General features: G+C 51.9%; 2 protein-coding genes across 8 annotated transcripts in view; one reads left to right on the top strand and one right to left on the bottom strand.

Moving 5' to 3' along the window:
• The window catches only part of ABCC1 (ATP binding cassette subfamily C member 1), a 126,988-nt gene extending 112,430 nt beyond the window's left edge, over positions 1–14,558 (top strand). The window contains exons 24-31 of the mRNA XM_058569971.1: positions 1,624–1,823; positions 3,567–3,693; positions 4,227–4,328; positions 6,799–6,945; positions 9,969–10,127; positions 10,860–11,026; positions 12,118–12,312; positions 12,879–14,558. Coding sequence (XP_058425954.1) covers positions 1,624–1,823; positions 3,567–3,693; positions 4,227–4,328; positions 6,799–6,945; positions 9,969–10,127; positions 10,860–11,026; positions 12,118–12,312; positions 12,879–12,987 — 1,206 coding nt within the window. The 3' untranslated portion in view covers positions 12,988–14,558. The remainder of the gene's footprint in view (positions 1–1,623; positions 1,824–3,566; positions 3,694–4,226; positions 4,329–6,798; positions 6,946–9,968; positions 10,128–10,859; positions 11,027–12,117; positions 12,313–12,878) is intronic.
• Positions 14,559–19,841: 5,283 nt separating this feature from the next.
• Positions 19,842–22,067, bottom strand: part of ABCC6 (ATP binding cassette subfamily C member 6) — a 59,424-nt gene continuing 57,198 nt past the window's right edge. For all 7 annotated transcript variants that reach the window (XM_058569973.1, XM_058569972.1, XM_058569974.1 and 4 more), the window contains 2 exons: positions 20,773–20,967; positions 19,842–20,467 (listed from right to left, as the gene is read on the bottom strand). In XM_058569973.1, the coding sequence (XP_058425956.1) occupies positions 20,359–20,467; positions 20,773–20,967 (304 nt within the window). In that variant the 3' untranslated portion in view covers positions 19,842–20,358. The remainder of the gene's footprint in view (positions 20,468–20,772; positions 20,968–22,067) is intronic.

Here is a 22,067-nt window from a genome sequence, read left to right as displayed (position 1 = left end):
GGATATGCATTACTGTTTTAATTTAAAAGCAAGTCACTTCTATAAAAAGGCAAAGGGAGAGGTAGGATAATGTGGGGTTCTGTTGGGGCTTCCGTGTTGCTGGAATAAGGCATTTCTACCTTATGGGATTGCTTGGCGTCCATGAAAACCCCCCGGCCACCTGTCTCAGGGTCTTAGCTCTCCGCCCGCTCCTGGCACACGGCAGGCGCTTGTCGAGTGGTTATTTTCATTCGTGAGCACCAGGCCCTGCCTCGGTCTCTGGAAGAGTAAGGTAAGTCCAGGGGGGTGGATTAAGTCTCCTGAAAAGAGTTTAAAAAGGATGCTAAATAATTATTTTTAAAAAGTCATGTCATTCCCTAACAAAAATTTGTCCCGGGTTAGAATTTTACAGTAAACAAAATTCTGAGGACCTGACAAGTGGAGTGAGTTGAGCAGATAAAACACTATGATTTCCATCCAGGATGTTTAGAAAGAAAGGGAGAGGAGGGGATCGCTGAGGGTAATGAGGGCGGATCCCGCGGGGCCCTGAGCCGTGCCAAGGAGTCTGCATTTTGTTTGAGGCACGGGGAGCTGCTGGAGGAGGGCTGTCCTCTGACCGTGTTCAGGGGTGAGCAGAACGGCCGTTCTGAGACTGCCCGGGTTGGTGTGGTCCCGGTTGGCTTACAGAGTTTCTGGGGCCCCAGAAGGCTGCCCAACTGTGGGCTCAGATGACCGCGTGAGCTGCGGTCCGGAAAGCAGCCCCCGACCTCAGAGGCCCCCTGCTTGTGCTCTCCATGGAAGGTCTCTGCCCCAGCGTGGCCCAGGGCACCTGTCACAGGGCGGGAGGCAGGGAGGCTGTGTCCCGACCACCCTTCGTTCATTCGTCCAGTAGGGAGCGTGGGCCTCACCGTTCCATTTGTACAGACCAGGAAACTAAGGCCAAGAGAACAGAAGTGTCCTCAGATGACCAGTCCAGCGTCTGGTCACAGCTCCTCGAAGCTTCCAGCGGGCCATTTGCGTCTGTTCCATCTCTAGCAGGAGCTCGCCGAGCGCCTCCCTGTGCCGGCCCTGGCCAGGGGCCCAGGGTGGGCAGGAGCGGAGCAGGTGTGCTCGCTGCGCACGGGCACGGGCTGAGTCAGGATTTGAACTGAGGCTGCTTGTCCTCGAAACCTGTGCCTGCAGCCACGCTCCCAGGTCCATAAACCCCAGAGTGCGGTGCAGGGGTTAGCACTCTGCCGCCGGACCGTCTGGGTTCGAGTCCCAGCTCTGCTACTTCCTAGCCGCCTTAGGGAAACGGTCAACCTGCATCTCTGCGGTTTAGTTTACTCGTCGTGAAATGGGAATGAGCACCTCGTAAGGTTTTGGTGAGGTTTAAATTAGCTGATGTGAAAGGACTTAAAACGATGCCTAGGATGGCGGGCTCTCCATAAGCATTAGCTGTTATTACTGTCATCACTGCTGTCGTCGTTATTGTTGGCCCCTGTGCCTGCAGTTCACCAGGTGAGTGGAGACACCTGTTAAGGCAGCCCAGCTCCAGCGTTTTGCCTCCTGGAGGTATTTATGTCCAGACCTTCTCCCGCACAGCCCCGGGAGGATGGGGTGTGGGGAGCTCTGCCAACTCTGCCGTGCATTCTCTCCCCCCAGAGGTTCTACGTGGCCTCGTCCCGGCAGCTGAAGCGCCTCGAATCGGTCAGCCGCTCCCCGGTTTATTCCCACTTCAACGAGACCTTGCTGGGGGTCAGCGTCATCCGGGCCTTCGAGGAACAGGAGCGCTTCATCCGCCAGAGCGATCTGAAGGTGGACGAGAACCAGAAGGCCTATTACCCCAGCATTGTGGCCAACAGGTGGGCGCCCCAGCCCGCGGGAGGGGGCGGAGGAGGAGGCTGAAGCCACACTCAGGCCCTCACAGCAAGGGTGGACTCAGGCCCTCACAGCAAGGATGGTTAGACGTGGCAATAGGAAGGACGGGAGGACCATTACCAGCAGACAGGAAGGAGTACTGTAAGCACACGGCACACCAGGGGCATGTAAGCGCAGGGACAGAAGTCTTCTGGAGTCAGGGGATACTGCAGGAATGTCCTTGAGCTGTCGTCCTGGTGATACAAGAGCATCGGTGACAGGCAGGCTCAGCGATGGGGTATTTTTGTGCCCTGTTTCTCAGCTGAGGGGTGATCACCCACCACCCTACATGAGGTGAGGACTGGAAGCAGTTTATTAATATTAGGTTGAACCAGGTGACCCTGCCATTTGGGGAATCAAGAATGGCTGAGGAGCATCAATCGAAAAAATGACACGGGCCAGCCCCGTGGCTTAGCGGTTAAGTGTGTGCACTCCGCTACTGGCGGCCCGGGTTCGGATCCCGGGCGCGCACTGACGCACCGCTTGTCCAGCCATGCTGAGGCCACGTCCCACATACAGCAACTAGAAGGATGTGCAACTATGACATACAACTATCTACTGGGGCTTTGGGGGGGTGGGGAATAGGAGGAGGATTGGCAATAGATGTTAGCTCAGGGCCGGTCTTCCTCAGCAAAAAGAGGAGGATTAGCATGGATGTTAGCTCAGGGCTGATCTTCCTCACAAAAAAATGATAAATAAAACTGTTAAAAAAAAATGACACAAGTTTGCTAATTATTGACTGAATTTGGAACAAGGTCTGGTTTATCCCCAGAAGAGTATCCTCCTCACTCACTTGCATCCTGATGTATTTTTTGAGATGTGGGATAGAAAACTCTGGGGAGGGGCTGACAGCCCCCTGGAAGTGACCCCTTGTTACCAACCATCAGCCCATCATAATAGGATAACCCTACAGTGTGAGGCTGGGTGGGGAGACCATGAATTACTGGCGACCTTGCAGAGTTTTTAGGGAGTTTGTCCAAATCTGGGTGTCTCTGTGGGAGTAGCTCACACCCGTGGGATCTTAAGGGCTGTAGTGGGAAAAAGGTCGACAGTACCATCTCCCCCGGGTAGCTTTCTATTTTAAAAACTTAAAATAATATTCCTATTATTATTCCTATTACCAAAGTTAGCTTTAAGCCAAGAAAATATCTGTTTATGTTTTAAATGGTAAAATAGTACATTTTAATGTTTCTGAAGTGAGGATGACCTGGGTGTGGGAACCTTACAGCTACATGGAGAATGGTACTTTATTTCTCTCTCCCTTGCTCTCTTCTGCCAAGTGAAGGTTATTTTAAATCAGTGGTGCCTCTTACAGTTGATGACTTCTTACTTATTATTTAGGAGTTTTCCAGGACATCTTTTTTAAAAAAATGCATACAGGGGTATATTCTACAGATTTCAGTGAGAAAAAGTCGGTTCTTAAAAGGGCAGCCTTCAGCTTCCTGGGAAGATTGCTTCTGGAGACCTTGGTTTTAATCTCTGGGGTTGGCAGATGAATGAGGATTACTGAAATCGTGTCCCTTTGGCCCTCCTTCCCTGAGTCCTTGGAGCAGGCAGAGCAGGCTCTCTCGGGAAGGACTGGGAGTTATTTCAGTTAGCAGAGTGCCCCCCTTTGAACTGGAAACCAAGTCTCTGAAAAGCTGACTCAGCGCGTCTGTCCATCTCTCTGCCTGTGTGTCCCCGCACAGGTGGCTGGCTGTGAGGCTGGAGTACGTGGGCAACTGCATCGTCCTGTTCGCCGCCCTGTTCGCTGTGATCTCCCGGCACAGCCTCAGTGCCGGCCTGGTGGGCCTCTCGGTGTCCTACTCTCTGCAGGTGAGAAGGGACACGCTTGGCTGGATTTCCCATTTCTCTTAATGGGGGAGCCGGTTGTCAGGTTCTTGGGCCTTTCCCTTGGATCCTCGCAGGGGTCCAGGGGGAAAGGGGCTGAGTGGAGTTGGAGGGGCAGGTCTAGAGCTCAGTGCCCGACTGGAACCAGAGAGAAATTAGACGAGTGGCCGAGATTCCTCCATCAGTCAAGGAAAGCCCTTGATGGCCTGAGAGGATGCCTCCAACTACAAGACAAATGCTTCTGACACTATGAATTTCCCTCAAAGCACTGCTTTAGCTGCATCCCCCAAATTTCGACACGTTGAGTTTTCCTATTATTATCTAGTTCAAAATACTTTCTAGTTTTTGTGGTGCTTGCTTAAGAGATGCAGTGTGGCACGTCTGGGTGATGGCTGTAGGTGGGGTTGCTGTTTTCTGTATCTTTCTTACCTGAAATATTTAATAATTCATAATGACTTCATTAAAACAAACCAACTCACGCTCACTCCAGAGGCTCCACGTCACTCTTCCCCTCACAGGTCACCACCTACTTGAACTGGCTCGTTCGGATGTCATGCGAGATGGAGACGAACATTGTGGCCGTGGAGAGACTCAAGGAGTATTCAGAAATTGAGAAGGAGGTAAGCCCCTGGCCTGACCCCTTGGCCTTGATCTTCAGTGTGGCTTTACCCCAAAGAACCCTCTGAGCCATACTGTGTGCGTGAACAGTCAGCCTCTACCTGAGAAAGATAGTCTTCTGTTATTTGTTATGTATTTTTATGGGGGCTTCTATTATAGAAAATGAGACTAGTTTCCTCTTTAAATAAGTTTAAAAATTAAATACAAATGAGTTGATTAGAAGTATCGAAAGTCACGGGGGCCGGCCTGGTAGCGTAGTGGTTAAGTTTGCGTGCTCCACTTCAGCGGTCTGGGGTTCACAGGTTCGGATCCCAGGTGTGCACCTATGCACTGCTTGTCAGGCCATGCTGTGGTGGTGTCCCATATAAAGTGGAGGAAGATGGGCATGGATGTTAGCCCAGGGCCAATCTTCCTCAGCAAAAAGAGGAGGATTGGCAGATGTTAGCTCAGGGCTGATCTTCCTCACACACACACAAAAGCATTGAAAGTCAGTAACAGGACAATCAGTATATAGATATTGCAAAAATCATGAATCTGGTAAGGAATTGACCCAAGTTTGGGGGAAACTCTGCAGTTTAACCCAAGTCGCCGTTTTATAGATGGAGGCAGAGGGTGCCTAGGGAGGGACGATGGCCACTCCAGGGGCGCACGTGGTCAGTAGAAGAGCTGGGAGTAGGACCCAAATCTCCAGACTTCTATGCCACGTAACCCCTAATTGCTGCCTCATTCTGCCTGCACACTGCCACCTAGTGGCAGTAGTGGTGATAATAATGATAATAACAGTAATACCTGGAGATAGCACCATTCCCATCACCACCAGTAATAATAATAATAATAATAGGGATACATAGTGTGCTCTTGTGGGGTGTCAGGCCCTGTCCTAAACATTTTACATGGAGTAATTCATGTAATTGTTACGCAGCTTTATAACTCACATTCTGTTGTTATCCCCATTTTACAAATGAGGAAACTGAGACACAGAGAGATTCAGTTACTTGCCTGAGATCACATGGCTGATAAATGGCCCACCCAGGATTTGGGTCTGTGCCATTGTGCCACACTGCCTCCCAAGAAGATGCCCCTTGGGAATGAGACCAAGGCCCTGGTTAACTTGGTCTCAGGGGATTTACGGAGGTGACCTATGCTCTGACACAATGGACCGGGTGCCACTTCATAAGAGAGCATTATTCAGAATGGTGTGAGCGCCCCCTGTGGAAATAAGGGTGCATTACACCAGGAATTTCCCACTCTACATTGTAGAGTTTATTTTTATAACAGCTTTTGAGATATAAGTTACATTCCATGCAGTTCACCTGTTTAAATGATGAAGTTGAATTTATTTTTTTTAATATTTTACTTGTTTTAATGATTTATTTATGTATTTTTAGAATAAGGGCATATTTGAAAAATATAAGAGAAAGTCAAGATTGCCAGAGTCCTACCACTATTAAAAAATATATTTGTGTGTTTATATATAATCTATAGTTTTAGTTAGAAAGTGCCACCCACTTCTCTCCAGTCCCCTCTGAAGCATGTCCCCTTCGTTTATATAATAAATTATAAAAGGGAAATCCGCTTGTTGTAAAAAAAAAAAAAAAAATTAATACAAGAAGTTTACGGAGCAGAAAGAATAAAAGTTCTCTTTTACTGTTCCCTCCATTCCTCTACTTCCCCAGAGATAGCCCCCAGCCTGGCCCCGAGCACGTCCAGCTGTAGCCCTCAGGAGGTGCTGAACTGAACTAAGAAGCTTTTCAGATAGGGGCTGTGTGGCCCCGGGCAAGTTACTTTCCCTCTCTGTGCTTCAGTTTCCTTGTGTGTAAACTGGGGCTCCGCTCGTGGGATTGTAGTGAGGATTCAGTGATGTAATGTTGTAGAGTGATCTTAAGCGTTAGCTGCTGTTTTTACTGTTGTGCTGCAGACCCAGAAGGCAGTCACCCTGTGTCTGTCCGGAGAATACCACTCATTCATTGATTCAGTCTGTAAATATTTATTGAGCACCTGCTGTGTGCCCTGGGCCCTGGGGTATAGCAGTGGACAGACGATAAAGGAGCCTGTCCTCCTGGAGTGGATATTCCAGCGGGCAGGGGTGACAGAATAAACAAGTAAATGCAGACTGAAGATGCTGGGAGGCGCTAAGTGCTCTGAAGGAGAAGGAGGCCGGGGAGAGGATGGGGCACAGGCTGGGAGGGTGGTCCGAGCTGACCTGAGATCTGCAGCATGTGAGGGAGCAGGCCAAGAGGCTCCTTTGTTGAAGAGCACGCCAGGCAGAGGGAGCCGGAAGTGCAGGGGCCCAGAAGCAAGACACGTGGCTGTGTGTTCCAGGAAGAGCTGGGAGTCAGTGTGGGGAGCAGAGTGAGCGAGAGGGAGGTGAGGGCAGAGGGGTGGTGGAGGCAGGCTCACACAGAGCCTGGGGGCACGTGGGCTGGGCTTCAGATGCCGCACTCCCGGCCCCCCCACCCGCTGTGATCGCAGGCTCCCTGGCGCATCCAGGAGATGACTCCACCCAGCACCTGGCCCCAGGTGGGCCGAGTGGAATTCCGGGACTACGGCCTGCGTTACCGGGAGGACCTGGACTTGGTTCTGAAGCACATCAACGTCACCATCAATGGAGGGGAAAAGGTGGGTGCACGCTGTCCCTCCCAGCCCCCTGCCCACTCACAATCGGGCGTAGGCTGCACCTAGGCAGATGAAACCAGCTGCATCATTTCCCCGGTTCGCTGTGGCCCCATACCACAGGGTGGAGTGGCTTATTTATTTTTTTTAACTAAAGTGTAGTTGACATCCAATAATATATTAATTTCAGGTGTAGGACATGGTGATTTGACATTTATGCATTATGCGCTGCTCACCACGACAAGTCTAGTTACCATCTGTCACCATACAAAGTTATTACACTATTATTGACTATATTCCTTAAGCTGTGTGTTACATCTCTGTGACTTATTTTATAACTGGAAGTTTGTCCCTCTTAATCCCCTTCACTTATTTTGCCCATCCCCTCACACCCCTCCCCTCTGGCAACCACCAGTTTGTTCTTTGTATCTATGAGTCTGTTTGGTTTTGTTCATTTTGTTCTGCTTTTTAGTGAAGTTTCAGTCGTTTAGTGAAAAAGTTTCACTAAAAAGTAGAAAAGAACCTTAGTGAAGTTCAGAAGTTTCCACATTTAAGTGAAATCATACAGTATTTGTCTTTCTCCGTCTGCTTTATTTCACTTAGCATAGTACTGTCTAGGTCCATCTATTTTGTTGCAAATGGCAAGATTTCATTCTTTTTGATGGCTGAGTCGTATTCCCTTGTATGCACATACCACATCTTTATCCATTCATCTATCGATGGACACTTAGGTTGCTTCCATGTCTTGGCTATTGTGAATAATGCTGCAGTGAGAACCTGGGGGTGCATATATCTTTTCGAATTATGTATTTGTTTTCTTTGGGTAAATACCCAGAAGTGGAATTGCTGGATCCTATGTAGTTCTATTTTTAATTTTTTGAGGATCCATACTGTTTTCCGTAGCGGCTGCACCAGTTTACATTCCCATTAACAGTGCACCGGGATTCCCTTTTCTCCGCATCCTCTCCAACTTGTCATCTCTTGTCTTTTTTGTTAATAGCCACTCTGACAGGTATGAGGTGACATCTCGTTGTGGTTTTGATTTGCATTTCCCTGGGGATTAGTGATGTTTTGCATCTTCTCATGTATCTGTTGGCCATCTGTATGTCTTTGGAAGAATGTCTGTTCAGGTCCTCTGCCCATTTGTTTAATCAGATTGTTTATTTTTTGATATCAAGTTGCACGAGATCTTTATATATTCTAGATGTTAACCCCTTATCGGATATATCATTGCAGATATCTTCTCCCATTCAGTAGGTTGCCTTTTCGTTTTATTGATGGTTTCCGTTGCTGTGCAAAAGCTTTTTAATTTGATGTGGTCCCATCTGTTTATTTTTGCTTTTGTTGCCTTTGCCTGAGGAGACAGATCCAAAAAAATATTGCTAAGACCAGTGTTGAAGAGCATACTGCCTATGTTTTATTCTAGGAGTTTTATGTTTCAGATCTTACATTTAACTCTTTAATCCATTTTGAGTTTATTTTTGTATAAAAATAAGAAAGTGGTCCAGTTTCATCTTCTGCATGTAGCTGTCTGGAGTGGCCTTTTTTTGGAGGGGCTTGTGGAAGCAAAAGCTGCACAGAGAATGTCCCAACAGGGTTGCAGATGGGTAGCCTGAGGGCCAAAGGAGGCCCACAGATATGTTTTGAAAAAAATCTGAATAATTTGCAAATATTGAAAAATCGAGAACATTTTGTATAGAAATCCATTTCCTGGGGGCCGGGCCCGGTGGCGTAGCGGTCAAGTTCGCGCGCTCTGCTTCGGCGGCCCGGGGTTTGCAGGTTCGGATCCCAGGCGCACACGGACGCACCACTTGTCAAGCCATGCTGTGGTGGCGTCCCACATATAAAGTAGAGGAAGATGGGCACAGATGTTAGCCCAGGGCCAATCTTCCACACCAAAAAAAAAAGAATCCATTTCCTGCTTTTCTTGGAAGATCAGAACGTCTAGCAACATTGGGCCCATACTCCCTGTCTGGCTCTTTCTAGACAAGACTTGAGCCTCCCAGGTTGCCCGGTCCCAGCTTGCCCTGTCATGTGCCTCCTCAGGCCCCGTAGGCTTTGAGTTTGAGATCTCTAGAATAGAAGGATGTCATCATTACTGCTAGGGATGGCTCAAGGGACACGTGAAGTTGTTGGAATTTTGGAACCTACCCCTGGTCCCAAGCTGTTCCTGGAAGAGGTCCTTGCCCTGAGACCCTCTGCCCCTCCTCAGGAATCAGAACAAGGGTCTTCCTGGCCATTTGCCAGGGGACAGTGTCTGTCATCTCTGAACATATGGATTTGTTCAACTGTCCCTACCACAAGGCTCAGAACGTTCTGTTCCCATGAGATGACTTTTCTAACCTATAGCAAGGGGGAGAAGAGAGTGGGCGGTGTTCTCACTGTGGCCTTATGGCTCACGTTACATCACGAGTCTCTGCTCTGTGACATCTGTTAGAGGGTGGAGGAGGCCCGCCTTTCGGGAGCGCAGATAAGAAGGGGAGAGTTGCAGTGGGTGTCAGGAACGTCAGTCGTTGGTCATTAAATGGGGAAGCCCAGTTCCCTCAAGAGAGGATGAGTGGACACCGGGTCATATCCATGACCTCTCTTTGCTGGGGCAGAGGGGATGGAGGGAACGGGGTACGCAGGGGAATCTGCTTGAATCTTTGAGATATTTCGTTAGCTCAGGATGCGAAACTCACCATCAAAGGACTGAGAACCAGTATGGAGAAACACCTGATTATGACTTAATATTGAGTTGAAAATAATACGGCTTCATTGAAAATCCCTTCTACCTGAGGCCTGTCTCTGGGGATCTCTATTAAGTTATAAAAAGAGCTGATTATAATTTTAACTTATAAAAAGAGCCGGCGAAGCGAAGGGAATCCTTCTTGACCCTTGACCCAACCAGCCCCTCAAGGGGTGTCTGGGAAGATGCTGAGGGAAGGTGGGTCGACCAGGTGACTGAAGTGCTCTGGTCGGGCGCCACAGGGCAAGAGGTAACCCCAGACACCAGCAATCCCGCCTCACCTGGGCCTCCCCGTCCACAGGTTGGCATCGTGGGGCGGACGGGAGCCGGGAAGTCATCGCTGACCCTGGGCTTGTTTCGCATCAACGAGTCTGCCGAGGGAGAGATCATTATCGACGACATCAACATCGCCAAGATCGGCCTGCATGATCTGCGCTTCAAGATCACCATCATCCCCCAGGTGGGGTCTGGTGGGCCGGGGGTGAGCTGGGGCCCACTGAAGGCGACGTGTGCTATGTTATCTGCACGAATGGAAATTTGTCCCTGCTTTATCATTTTCATTATTTTTATTGAAATTACGCTATATTTCTTCTCCACCGAATCTCTTCTTAGCATATAAATGACGATGGGAATTAACAAGGTACCACTCCTTCATCCTGCCACCCGGCAGGCAGGTTCCTGAGCAGCTAACAGGACCCAGGAAGACACTGGCTTCCCTGCCGGCTGTCAGTCTGGATGAACATCTAACCCTCCCAAGAGCTAGGCGAGAAATAGGAATTTTCTAGACTGATTCCTGTATGTGGTGATTCATATGTTGCCCTTGAGTGTTGTTTTCCCTAAAATTTCTTGAAGATTCTCTTTTGGAGGCAGGGGATGGGGAGGAATCCACAGCACTTCACAATTAGGAATTACCCATGCTGCGTCTCCCTTCCAGAAGGTTCCCAACACGTTTGCATATCGAAGGCTCTGGGAAGTCTTGTGAAAAAGATAACTATTTTATTTCACTTAGCCCAGGGTTTTCCAGATTTATCTTTTTCCTTATTAACATCTCCAGAAATAGTGATTCTGAGGACCTCTGGAACGCCATCTTGGACAATTCTGGCAAGAACTTGTTGCATCCCACCTCACTGTCCCATCCATGTCCAACGTGACGCAAGCCTCACAGGCCATCTGCTGTCTTCTCTCTGAACAGGACCCCGTTCTGTTTTCGGGTTCCCTCCGCATGAACCTGGACCCATTCAACAAGTACTCGGACGAAGAGGTCTGGACGTCCCTGGAGCTGGCTCACCTGAAGGACTTCGTGTCTGGCCTTCCCGATAAACTGAACCACGAATGTGCGGAGGGCGGGGAGAACCTGAGGTAGGCAGGGGGGTGACGCCCCGGCGAGGTCTCCTGGGCTCCACTTCGCTCAGGGTGTTTGAAGATTCTGTCCTTTTGTGTCTGTGTCAGGCCTGGGTTTGTCTCTCAACCCCTTGGAGCCTCAGTTTCAGGATCTGTAAAATGGGTTTCAATCCAGGATGGCCACTATGTTTTTCTTGCTTACACCAGGTCCGTTCAATGGAGGGTGGTTGTCAGTTGTTAAACCATTGAAAGGCTCCTCTACCCATTGGTAGATAACACAGCCCTGAGCCCTCTGAGTCGCCATCCACTCTCACAGCTGCCTTGGCCCTTCTCCCAGGATCCCAGCATCCGCTTATGATCCAGCAACCAGAGTGTTAATGCCTGGCTTAGCAGGGGTCCTCCAGGTCCTGCTGCAGTGTCAGTCAGTGCCTGGTTCAGTTATCCGTTGCCATGGTGACCAACCACAGAAGCTCAAGTGTGTTCACCAGTAGCAGTGACTGCTCACGGGGGGTGGTCAGTCAGGTGGCTGGGCTGATCTTGGCTGGGCTCACTCATGTAGCTGGGCCTCTGCTGGCTGTTGGCTGATCTAGCTGGCTTCCACTGGGGCAGTTAGGGTCTGTTCCATGTGTCCCTCATCCTCCTGCAGAGCAGCCCAGGTATGTTGTCATGGCGATGGCAGAGGTACAAGAATGAGCAAACCCCAGTGTGTGTGCCCATGTCAGGCCTCTGCCAGCCATGTGTTTACCAGCATCCCATTGGCCAAAGAAGGGCATGTGGCTGAGTCCAGAGTCCCCGTGAGGGCCCTACAGAAGGCATGATATGGGTCCATTTTTCCTCTCTGTCACACCACCCATGCTGATCTGGTCAGATATTTTGAGTATCATCTCTGAGCTCTGTGTTGAGAATGATTCTGAGCCTGTGTCTAGCCCAGGAGGAAGAGCGTTCTGATCGATTAGTGATGTCTGCCATAGGCACGGACGTGGGGAGTGGAAGTGCTCCCCTGGTCTGAGCAACACCAAGTGTCTCTTCTTCCTTCTCCCGGCTCAGGCCTGGGCTCAGGGTCAGGGGTGGTTTTGACACTGTCTCCTGGTCTTTTTCTGCCGGTCCAGCGTCGGGCAGCGCCAGCTCGTGTGCCTGGCCCGGGCCCTGCTGAGGAAGACAAAGATCCTTGTGTTGGATGAGGCCACGGCGGCCGTGGACCTGGAAACTGACGACCTCATTCAGTCCACCATCCGGACGCAGTTTGACCACTGTACCGTCCTCACCATTGCTCACCGGCTCAACACCATCATGGACTACACGAGGTGATGCCCGTAGCACAGAGACCTCTAGGCCTTGGGGGTTCACCCCATTCACTGACTCATTCATTCATTCATTCCTTCAACACGGTCCTTATACATAGTGCCAGCCCCAGATGGTGGAACCTCTCTTTATCCTGGGTAGTACTAGGTATTTCTGACGTCACTCAGTTATTTATTCAATCAGCACATACGTGCGGAGTGCCTGGCACATTTCTGGCCCTGTTCCAGGCACTAGGGACTCAGCAGGGAGCTGTCAGACAAGGAGCCTGCCTAACTTGGAGATTAGTTGGGGGCTGGGTGCAGAGACAGACAATAAACACGGCAACAAATAAAAGCGAATTGTGCGGGGAAGGACATAGAAGATGATAGCAAGTACGGGGGTAGCATCACGGGACTTTGACTAGAAATAAGGATTGAGGATGGGCAGCCGGTTGGAAGGCTACTGCACCAGTCCTAGCAGAAGCTGTTAGGTACCTGACCCAAAGCAAGAACTGGCCCAGGTGGGCTCTTGAGGGTACTAGGTGCCAACCCCTGCCCTACCTCTCATGTCTGCGTCCCCTCCCTTGCAGGGTGATTGTCCTGGACAAAGGTGAAATCCGGGAGTGCGGCTCCCCCTCCGACCTCCTGCAGCAGAAAGGTCTCTTCTACAGCATGGCCAAAGATTCCGGCTTGGTGTGAGCCCCGGAGCTGGTGCATCGGGTCAGAACTGCAGGGCCGACAGGCCGGCATCCAGGGATGAGTCAGCATCCTTGGGAAACCAAACCTCCCGTAGAGTGAAACCAAAAACAACCCCCGAAAAACCAAAACGCACACAGAGCAGCCACCCTCTGGCCCCCTGCCTGGAATTGGCCGTGAAGAAACAAGAGAGACATGGAGATGCAGCCCACCCAAAACATGCACCCTCGCCTCTCTAACCCCCACCAGGCGCGCACACGTCCTCACAGCCCTGGGAACGCACGCTGTGCTCCTGGGGCTCTGGGAGGAGGTTTCGGCACCCAGGCTTCTGGAGAAATTGGTTGCGTAAAATGTGCTGGTGACCGAATCCAGCCAGCTGCCTCAGGTCTCTCCAGCCGGCGTCTGTAGATTCCAAGTCTCCAAGAAGCTCCCCGGCCCTGGCAGCTGTCCCTGCCCCCTGAGGTCCCCGTCTGGCTCTACCCAGATGTTTCGTTTCCTGAGGGCTACAGTTCGGAGATGAGGGGCCTGGTGAAGATCTTTCTCACTCCCGGGCTGTGTCCCAAGGGCCACGGACGCTCCTCTCACCAACCATCTGGTCTTCCAGGTGCTCAGATGCTGGGGACCAACGTCCCAGCACTGCCTCCAGCGGGACCTGCTCCACAGGCCAGAGGCAGCCTCGTCTTCTTGTTGGCAGGCCCTGGCTGGACTCGCAGGTGATCCGCGAGTCTACCTGGCGTCTCCTAATGCCCACTTCCCAACTTGTTTGCTCACCCCCTCACCCACTCCAGTCTTCTTCTTGCTCTCCTTCCTGCCTCTTCTTACCCATCGTGAGAATGGGTTACTCCTCTAGGTACCTGAAAGAGGGGGTTATGATGGTTATGAAGCTTTCGATGCCGAGAGCACTGGGTACCTCCCAGGGTGACCAGCTGGTCCAGAAAGAGCCCCGCTGAGTCTTCTCCTCCTCGGTTTTAGATTTCAGTTTCTCACCCTTGGCATCGGGTTAGCTGTCAAGGGTGGGAGCCTGGAGAACTTGACGTTTCGTTACTGAGTCTCTTCCAGGACAAGAAAAGAACCTGTTCGTGAATATCGGTGATTTCTTTTTCGTTGTTTAAAAAGTACTGCTCCAGGGAGAAAAACGGTCTCCAAGTTTAATTTCATGAGAGGAAGCGTTGGGCCGAGGAGCAGCGTTCCCAGAGAATAGCCGAGTTGGCCAGAGTCTGACAGTCAGTCCGTGTGTTCCTGGAAGACGACAGAGACGTGGAGTCCTTCAAGGCCTGTCCGTTAGGTCTCTCGGTTGGAGAACAAAGTGAGACCCAAAAAGGAGAGGTCACTGCTGTCCCAAGATTCGTACTTGCTGTGACTTACGTTGCTGACTTCAAACCCAGAGAAGCATCTTTCTTCTTTTAGGTGGAAATACATATTTATTTTTTGTAAGTTATACCATTCTCTCAGATTAGATAAACCAAGTTTTTCTTGGGGATCTTTTTGTAAAGACTTACACTGGAAACGTGAACATTTGCAAATAATTTGCAGTAAAAAAAAATATATTTTATTTCTTTCTAAAAGGCTGTTCCATTTTCTTTGGGGCATTAGCTCAGGTTTCAGCCTTCTCCGGGAGAGTCAGGATGGGGCATCCTTTAGTCTGCTTCTGTTTTTTCCCTTTTGCAAACGTGTTGTCTCTAGTTGGAGCTGTTGTCGGAAATGGGGAGCCTAGGGGTTAGGAATCGGGTGGGGTTTAGTGGGGAGTCAGCATGGCCTGGGTGTTGGGGGTCAGACAGACCTGGGCTTTAGTCCTGCCCTTGTCATTTCCTGGCTCTGTGACCTGGGCAGGTCACTTAGTTTCCATGCCTTAGTTGCCTTGTCTGTAAAATGGGGCTGATCATACCTGGGGTTGTTGTGAAGATAAGCAGTGATGTGTGTGTGGTACATTTGGCCCAGGTCAGGTTTTAAGACAAAAGTCACATGTGGCCAGAATTACCCTTGAAAATCCTTTGTATTAGTCAGGATAGGCTAAGCTGTGCTGCAGTAACAAATGAGCCAGAAACTCTTGGGAAATGAACACGTGGGTATATTTCTCAGTCATACATTTCTTGATGAGGGTCAGTCACCTCCCTGGGGTCACCATGTTCCATACAGCAATTGAGAGATCCAGACTGTTCTGATCTTGGGACATTACCTCTCAGGAGCTGGCTTCCAGGGCACCATAGTGGGGGAAGGGAGAATGGACAACTCACACCCAGTCTTAAGTGTCTCAAACAACAAGTGACACAGTCAATTCTGCTCACAGCCTGTTGGCCGGAATTAGTCACGTAGCCCCAACCAAACCACAGAGGAAGCTGGGAAATGTAGGGGATTTGAGGGGAAATGAGGAAGAGGGTCTCTCTCCCTGGTGTAAGTGGTGTGGTTTCTGAGTTTTGCGTAGTGGAGTAGTGAGAATGAGGTGTTGGCTTTCTGAGTTTGAATTGGTGAGTCTGGATAGCGAGGAATGCCGTATTGGGGGGATGCGCCATTTCTGTGGCACCCCAAAACCACTTACCAAGCACACGTGCCGACGGAGCAGCCTGGCACTGACAGTTTCCCTCCAGTGCTGCTGTCCCCCGGTTGAAGTCGTTGCCTTGTATTAGGGATTGTAAAGTGTGAAGGTGTCGGTAAGAAACTGGCGCGGTTACTACCATTAGAATAAGGAGTATGCGGACGGGCCCCAGGGCAAGTCGATTTTAGATGTGGGACGTGTTACTGTCGCAGAGGCTGACCCTAAGTGTGCAAGTCCCAGGTCGGACCGTGACGCGTGCCTGTGGGTGTGCATTGTGGGACAGCTGGGTGCTCAGGAGACATCCTGGGCTGGGGTGGTCAGTCGCTTTAGGAAGAGGAGGCAGGGCCAGCATTCCCCTTGAAGAGGGTGGAGCCAGAAGTGCCAGGTGGGGGAGCTGCACACCTGCTCCTCCCGGTAAGTGAAGGAGGGAGGGAGGAAGGAAGCTTCGTTGTGTACGTGCTACGTGCCAGGCCCGGGGCTCTGCGCTTTGCATAGCTCTCCTTATGGGAACGGATCCCCGGGGCCAGAGAGGAGTGGGGAACTGGGCCTGATGCCCAGCGTTGAGCTCCTGGTTCGTTCTTCGTTCTCACCTCCTATATCGGGTCCTACAGCAAATTCGGTTGACTTCCTCCAAACATCAGACCACTTCTTCTTCCCTCCCCTTGCTGCCATGCTGGTCCCAGCCACATCGTCTCTCCCTTGTGTCCCTACGACAGCCAACTCAGTGGGCTCCCTGCCTCTGCCCCTGGCCACCCCCACCCAGCCTGTTCTCAGCCCAGCAGCCACAGCGATCCTGTAAAAACACGTGCATCACAACCCTCCTGTGGTCCCCATCTCGGGGAAGCAGCCAGCCGGGCCTCAAAGCCCTGCACAGCCTGGCTTCGTGCAGCCTGTCCCCAGCTGCCTGCTCTGGCCACCGCTCAGGCCTCTCCAGCCACACTCACCTCTGCTGTGCTTCCAACGTGCCGGGCGCAGTCCCGCCTCAGGGTCTCCACTCCTCCCCCAGATGTCAGTGTGGCTCGCTCCCTCCTCTCTCTGACAATGGCAGCTCCATGAGAGCAGAGGTTTAATCTGTTCATTCCTTGCTGAATGCGCACCATGGGCACATGGCTCGCACTCAGTGATTGCGTTCTTTGACCCAGGACTAAGTCCTCTGTGCTGGACCCTGGGCCAAGTGTGAAGTCACTGGGGCCTCTAGAACTCACCTTTTAGGAGCCGCAGTTTGTTCATTGGTACAACTGGGATCATTGTATCCACCTGGCCAGGTGGTTGTGAGGATGGAAACAGATCAGGGTAAAGTATCTAGTACTCGTCCTTGGCCCTTAGAATACCTTCATACGTAGTGATGGCATTCACCCAGCCATCCAACCATCTGTCCGTCTATTTATCCATCCATCCACCTACCCACCCCTTCACTCCATCCATCCATCCACCCATCCATCCATATCCATTCATCCATCCATTCATCCATCTATGCATATCCATCCATCCACCCACCCATCCATCCATCCATTTATCCATCCATATCCATTCATCCGTCCATTTATCCACCCATCCACCTACCCACCCCCTCACTCCATCCATCCAACCATTCATCTGTCCATCCATCCACCCACCCATCCATCCATTTATCCATCCATCCATCCATCCATCCCTCCACCCATCTATCCATTCAGTCACGCAGTCAGCATTTATTGAACCCTCCTACTTGCTATGCACTGTGCTAGGTGTTGTGGAAAACACAGTGAACACACATGCACAATTCCTTCAGCTCAAGAAGGAAAGGAGCCCTTTCCTTCACTTCTGGTGGCTACTAGAGTGGAGTTCAGCTTTTATCACCAAGCTGATGTTCTAGAGCTAAAGGAGTGTGCGAGAAGCAGTGTGGCACAGTGGTTAGGTCATAGGCTCTGGAGCCAGACCGCCTGGGTTCAGATCCCTACTTACTTAATGCTCCCTGTCTCAGTTTTGTCATCTGTAAAAGGGGCCTAATGGTAGTACCTTCCTCATCAAAGCGTCCTAGTAAGGTGTGGAATGATAGAACCTTCCTCCTCCCCTTGTGAGGAGTAACTGAATGGCCGTGGCAGGCATTGAGAGCAGGGCTTTGTGTGTGATTGCAGTGACCAGGGGAACACGGGTGAGGTTAAAGGACCTACTGAGAGAGGTGCTGACCAAGGAAGGTCTGTGGGTGGCTTTCCTGCCTCTAACTGTGCTCCACTGCCAGCCAGGCCCTGCTGGCAGGAGCCCACGATGGGGATTAATGGCCTGGACGGCCCTGCAAGCCAGTATCCAAGGAGCCGTGGTGTGGGCCCAACAGCAGCCTTGTTAGCAGGCTCTCTTGGGCGCTGGCTCCCTGGGCCTGCACTCTGCTCCCTGGCAAACCGTCTTCCTCCATGAAAGAGGCTCTTGTGGCCCTGGACAGACCCCAAGTGAGTTTGCCAAACACACAGCTGCTGCCACCTTTGCTGCAGCCGCTCTGCCGGGACATCAGGTGGCTGAGATCCAGGCACAGAAAAGTGCTGCGTCTGGTCCCTTCCCATGCTTCAGAGTTGGGCAGACACCCCCCCGCCCCACATGAGGTCTTGGGTGTGGTGGTAGTCCCAGGAGCAGATCCCCGCTCTGCCTCTTAGCTGGGTGACCTTGCAGTTGATGTCAACTCTCGGAGCCTCAGTTTCCTCATCTGCGGAATGGAGCCTAGTAACCGCTAGTAATGGTGCTGCCAGCACTTGGAGGGCACGACTGGGGGCAGGCCAGGATGTGGACTCCCTCCCCCATTTTGAGGGCATCCAAATGAGCTTCTGGCACATCTTGGCAAAGGGGCATAGAAGCTGCAATTAGATCCAGATTTAAATTACTCTGGGCTAAACACCCTGGGTCAGGTTGGACCATCAGAAAGTCTGCACAATCTGGCTGGGAGAGGGCAGGCCCCGTGTCCTGGCAATCAGGTGGCCACTGCACAAGTATCGGTGGATTATTGAAGGCAAGGGGTCAGGTTAGCCCCGCGACTCTCAGCTGGGTGATTTTGACCCCCTGGGGACATCTGGCAGTGTCTGGAGACATTTTTGTCACAACCGGAGGAGAGGGTGCTACCGGCATCTAGTGGGTAGAGGCCAGGGATGCCACTCCACATCCTACAGTGCACAGGACAGCCCCACAGCACAGAATTGTCCGCCCACGTCAGTAGTGATGAGGTTCAGGTCCTGGTGTATGTCCCCTCTGCTGCCCCACGGAGGCCCTCAGACACAGCAGTATTGATAATGATGGCGAACATTACTGAGCACTTACTCGGTTCCAAACTCTTTTGCATGTGTTAACTTGATCCTGCGGCAATGCCTGAGGTCAGTGAAGAGCCCTGGGCTGGCGTGAAGTTATGATCCAGGGCGTTGTGTCATTTCTCCCGCTGCCCTTTGCAGCTACGTCCGTGTGACCTCAGGCTTGGCTACTTGACACTCGAGTTCCCCTGTCCTGGGGCCTGAAGCCGGTCTCATGAGCCCCGTGTTAGAATTCTGACTGCCGGCAGAAACAGGCCTGAGCAATGCGGCGCCCCGTGCACGGGCCTTCACGACAGCCGGGCTGGCCCTGCGGCCACCGCTGACCTCGGACTCCCAGCAGAGCCGCCTCGGGACGGAAGTGCGAACAGAAACAGCCTGGGTGTCCCAGCTGCTGCTGGGGCTCCCCCAAGAAGCTGGGATTTGGACTTGAACACAAATGTCCCAAATGTGCCAAGTCTTGAGCAGATTCTCCCAGTGGGGGCCGAGGAGTCCTGGCTCCTTGCTTTCGGAACTGAGCGAGTGTGCTGAGTGTGTGCTGGCGCCGGGGAGGGCCCTTTCTTGGTGTGGGTGGTGGCTCTCGTCGGTTCAGACAGGACACTCCTCGGAGCTCGCGTCTGAGGGTGTAGGAGAGGCAGGAGGTGCAGAGCAGCCGTTCTCAGTCCTAAAAGTATAGACCAGGGCCAGCCCCGGTGGCCTAGTGGTTAAGTTCGGCACACTCTGCTTTGGCAGCCCAGGTTTGGTTCCCGGGCGTGGACCTACACCACTCGTCTGTCAGTGGCCATGCTGTGGCAGCGGCTCACATACAAAATGAGGAAGACTGGCAACAGATGTTAGCTCAGGGCGAATCTTACTCAGCAAAAAAAAAAAAAAAGACCAAAGTGGAGAGCACATCGGTGGTTGCAGGGGGCGGGAAGGAGGGGGTGTGGTTACAAAATGGCAACACAAGGGGTCCTTGCAGTGCTGGAAGTGCTCAGTGTCCTGACTGTGGTGGTCGATGCAGACATGTGACACAATCGCATAGAAGTAAACACACACGAGTACAAATAAAACTGGGAGATCTGAACAATGTCGGTGGATTGGACTGGCGTCAATATCCTGGTTGTTACTGTACTGTGGGTTTTCAAGATGTTATTATTGGGGGAAGCAGGTAAAGGGTACACAGGAACTCTCTGGATTATTTCTTCAATCTACGATCATCTCAAAATAAAAGGGTTAATTTGTAGAAAGTACACACACCAGTGGCCCAGCCCCAGCGGTTCTGGTTTCCTTGGTCTGCGGTGGAGCCTGGGCCTGGGCAGGTCTCTGAGGTCCCCAGGTGAGCCCACTGGGCAGGGGCTGAGAGCCGCTGTCGACTGTGGCTCCAGGGTGCACGAGCTCTGGTCAGGCCAACCCCGGGGATGGCTGCATCCTCCTGGGTCTGTGATGATCGACCACTTGCTCTGCCATTTTCCTCCCAGAGAGCCGAGAGGGGTCTAGACTCACTGTGGGGTCACCGATGACCCCCGGGTCACTCGCATCTCCGGGGCAGTCTCTCTGGGTTGGCGCAGCAGGGGGAGGGTTGAGGGGCCCGGCTCAGACCAGGCCCGACTCCTGCGCCAGCCGGTAAAACAGGCCCTTCTGGGCCAGCAGCTGGGCCGGGCTGCCGCTCTCTGCCACCTGCCCGTTGTCCATGACCAACACCCTGCAGGGGACAGAGAGACAGGCAGCTCTTTGGACCCCAGCCTGGGCACTCAGCTGCTCTGAGAGCCCAGCGTGTCTGCTCTGAGCAAGTCTGGCCTTCTGTGCAACTTCCAGACATTGACAGCCGGGTGGGAGCATCTGCTGGGCATGTGTCCTTGGGCTCATCCCTTCCCCTCTGGGCATCAGTCTTGCCACCTGTACAATGGGCACTTGATCATCCATGCCATCGCCCCGCCAGCTCTAAACCCTGACGCCTTCCTCTGCCGCTGCAGGGCTGCCCTGGGGGCGGGCTGCGGAGGGGCTTACCTGGCACAGGCCATCACGGAGCGCAGGCGGTGGGCGATGACCAGCACTGTGCACTGGGCAAACCAGCTCCCCAGGGCGGCCTGCACCTGTAGCTCCGTCCCCGGGTCCACGGCAGCAGTGGCCTCGTCCAGAATGAGGATCTGGGTTTTCCGGAGAAGGGCACGTGCCAGACATAGGAGCTGCTTCTGGCCCGTGCTGGGGATAAGAGGGACGGTCAGGCCAGGTTGGCTTGCTTGCACCTCAGGATTTGTAGGGTGTGCCCACAAATGAGTCCCCATGAAATACAGTCATGCGCCGCATAACGATGTTTTGGTCAACAATGGACCGCACATATGATGGTAGTCCCATAAGATTAGTACCATCTAGCCTAGGTGTGTAGTGGGCTGTGCCATCTAGGTGTGTGTAAGTCACCCTATGATGTTCATGCAACGACGAAATCACCTAACGACGCATTTCTCAGAATGTGCCCCATCGTTAAGTGACATGTGACTGCAGGGGGTGTGTGCGTGCACGTCCCCACACATGGGGTCCTCAGTCTACAGAGCTGGTAGGAATTCCCATCCTGCCATTTTTGAGCAGGGTGACTTTAGGCAAGTGATTCAAAGCTGCTGTGCCTCAGTTTCCCCATCTGTGAGATGGCTATTTCTATTTCAATTCTATGGTCTTCACCACGTGCCAGGCACATCCTCAGTGCTGTGTATATATTGACTCGATTCGCATAAGGACCACAAAGGTAGGTACATTAACGAGTCCTTCCTCCCTGGGTTGTGAGGACGAGATAAGTCATATAAAAGAGCTCAGCGGCGTGCTTGTCACGAAGTAGACCCTGGTCATGCAGTAATTTCTTCTGCCCCAATTACAGATGAGGAAGTAAGGCTCAGGGTCGCACCGCCAGGGAGACCCCGGAGCCTGGAGACCCAAGGGTGTCTGGGCTGTTCCCCGCCACGCTAGCTTCCTCTCACAGTACACCCTTTCGAGAAGCAGAACCTCCGATGGCTGTGCAGGGGTCAGGGGCCAGGCCTTGCTCCGAACTCACCACTGACAAGCTGGGTGGCCCCGGGCAAGTCTTAAGCCTTAGATTCCAACTCTGTCAAATAGGATTAGTGAGAACGCAGCTTTGAGGATTAAAATGAATATTTATTGTTTCTATATGCCAGGCACTGTTCAACAACTTTACACGTATAACTCACTTAATCCTTGCACAGGACAGTAGATACTATTACTCCCATTTTACAGGTGAGGAAACTGAGGCACAGGAGATTAATAGCTTGCTCAAGGTCCTATAAGTGTAAGTG

Source organism: Diceros bicornis, chromosome 26, assembly GCF_020826845.1.
Source record: "Diceros bicornis minor isolate mBicDic1 chromosome 26, mDicBic1.mat.cur, whole genome shotgun sequence".
NCBI lineage: Eukaryota > Metazoa > Chordata > Mammalia > Perissodactyla > Rhinocerotidae > Diceros > Diceros bicornis.
Note: the sequence above shows the minus strand (reverse complement) of the source record. Positions and strands in the feature narration are given on the sequence as shown.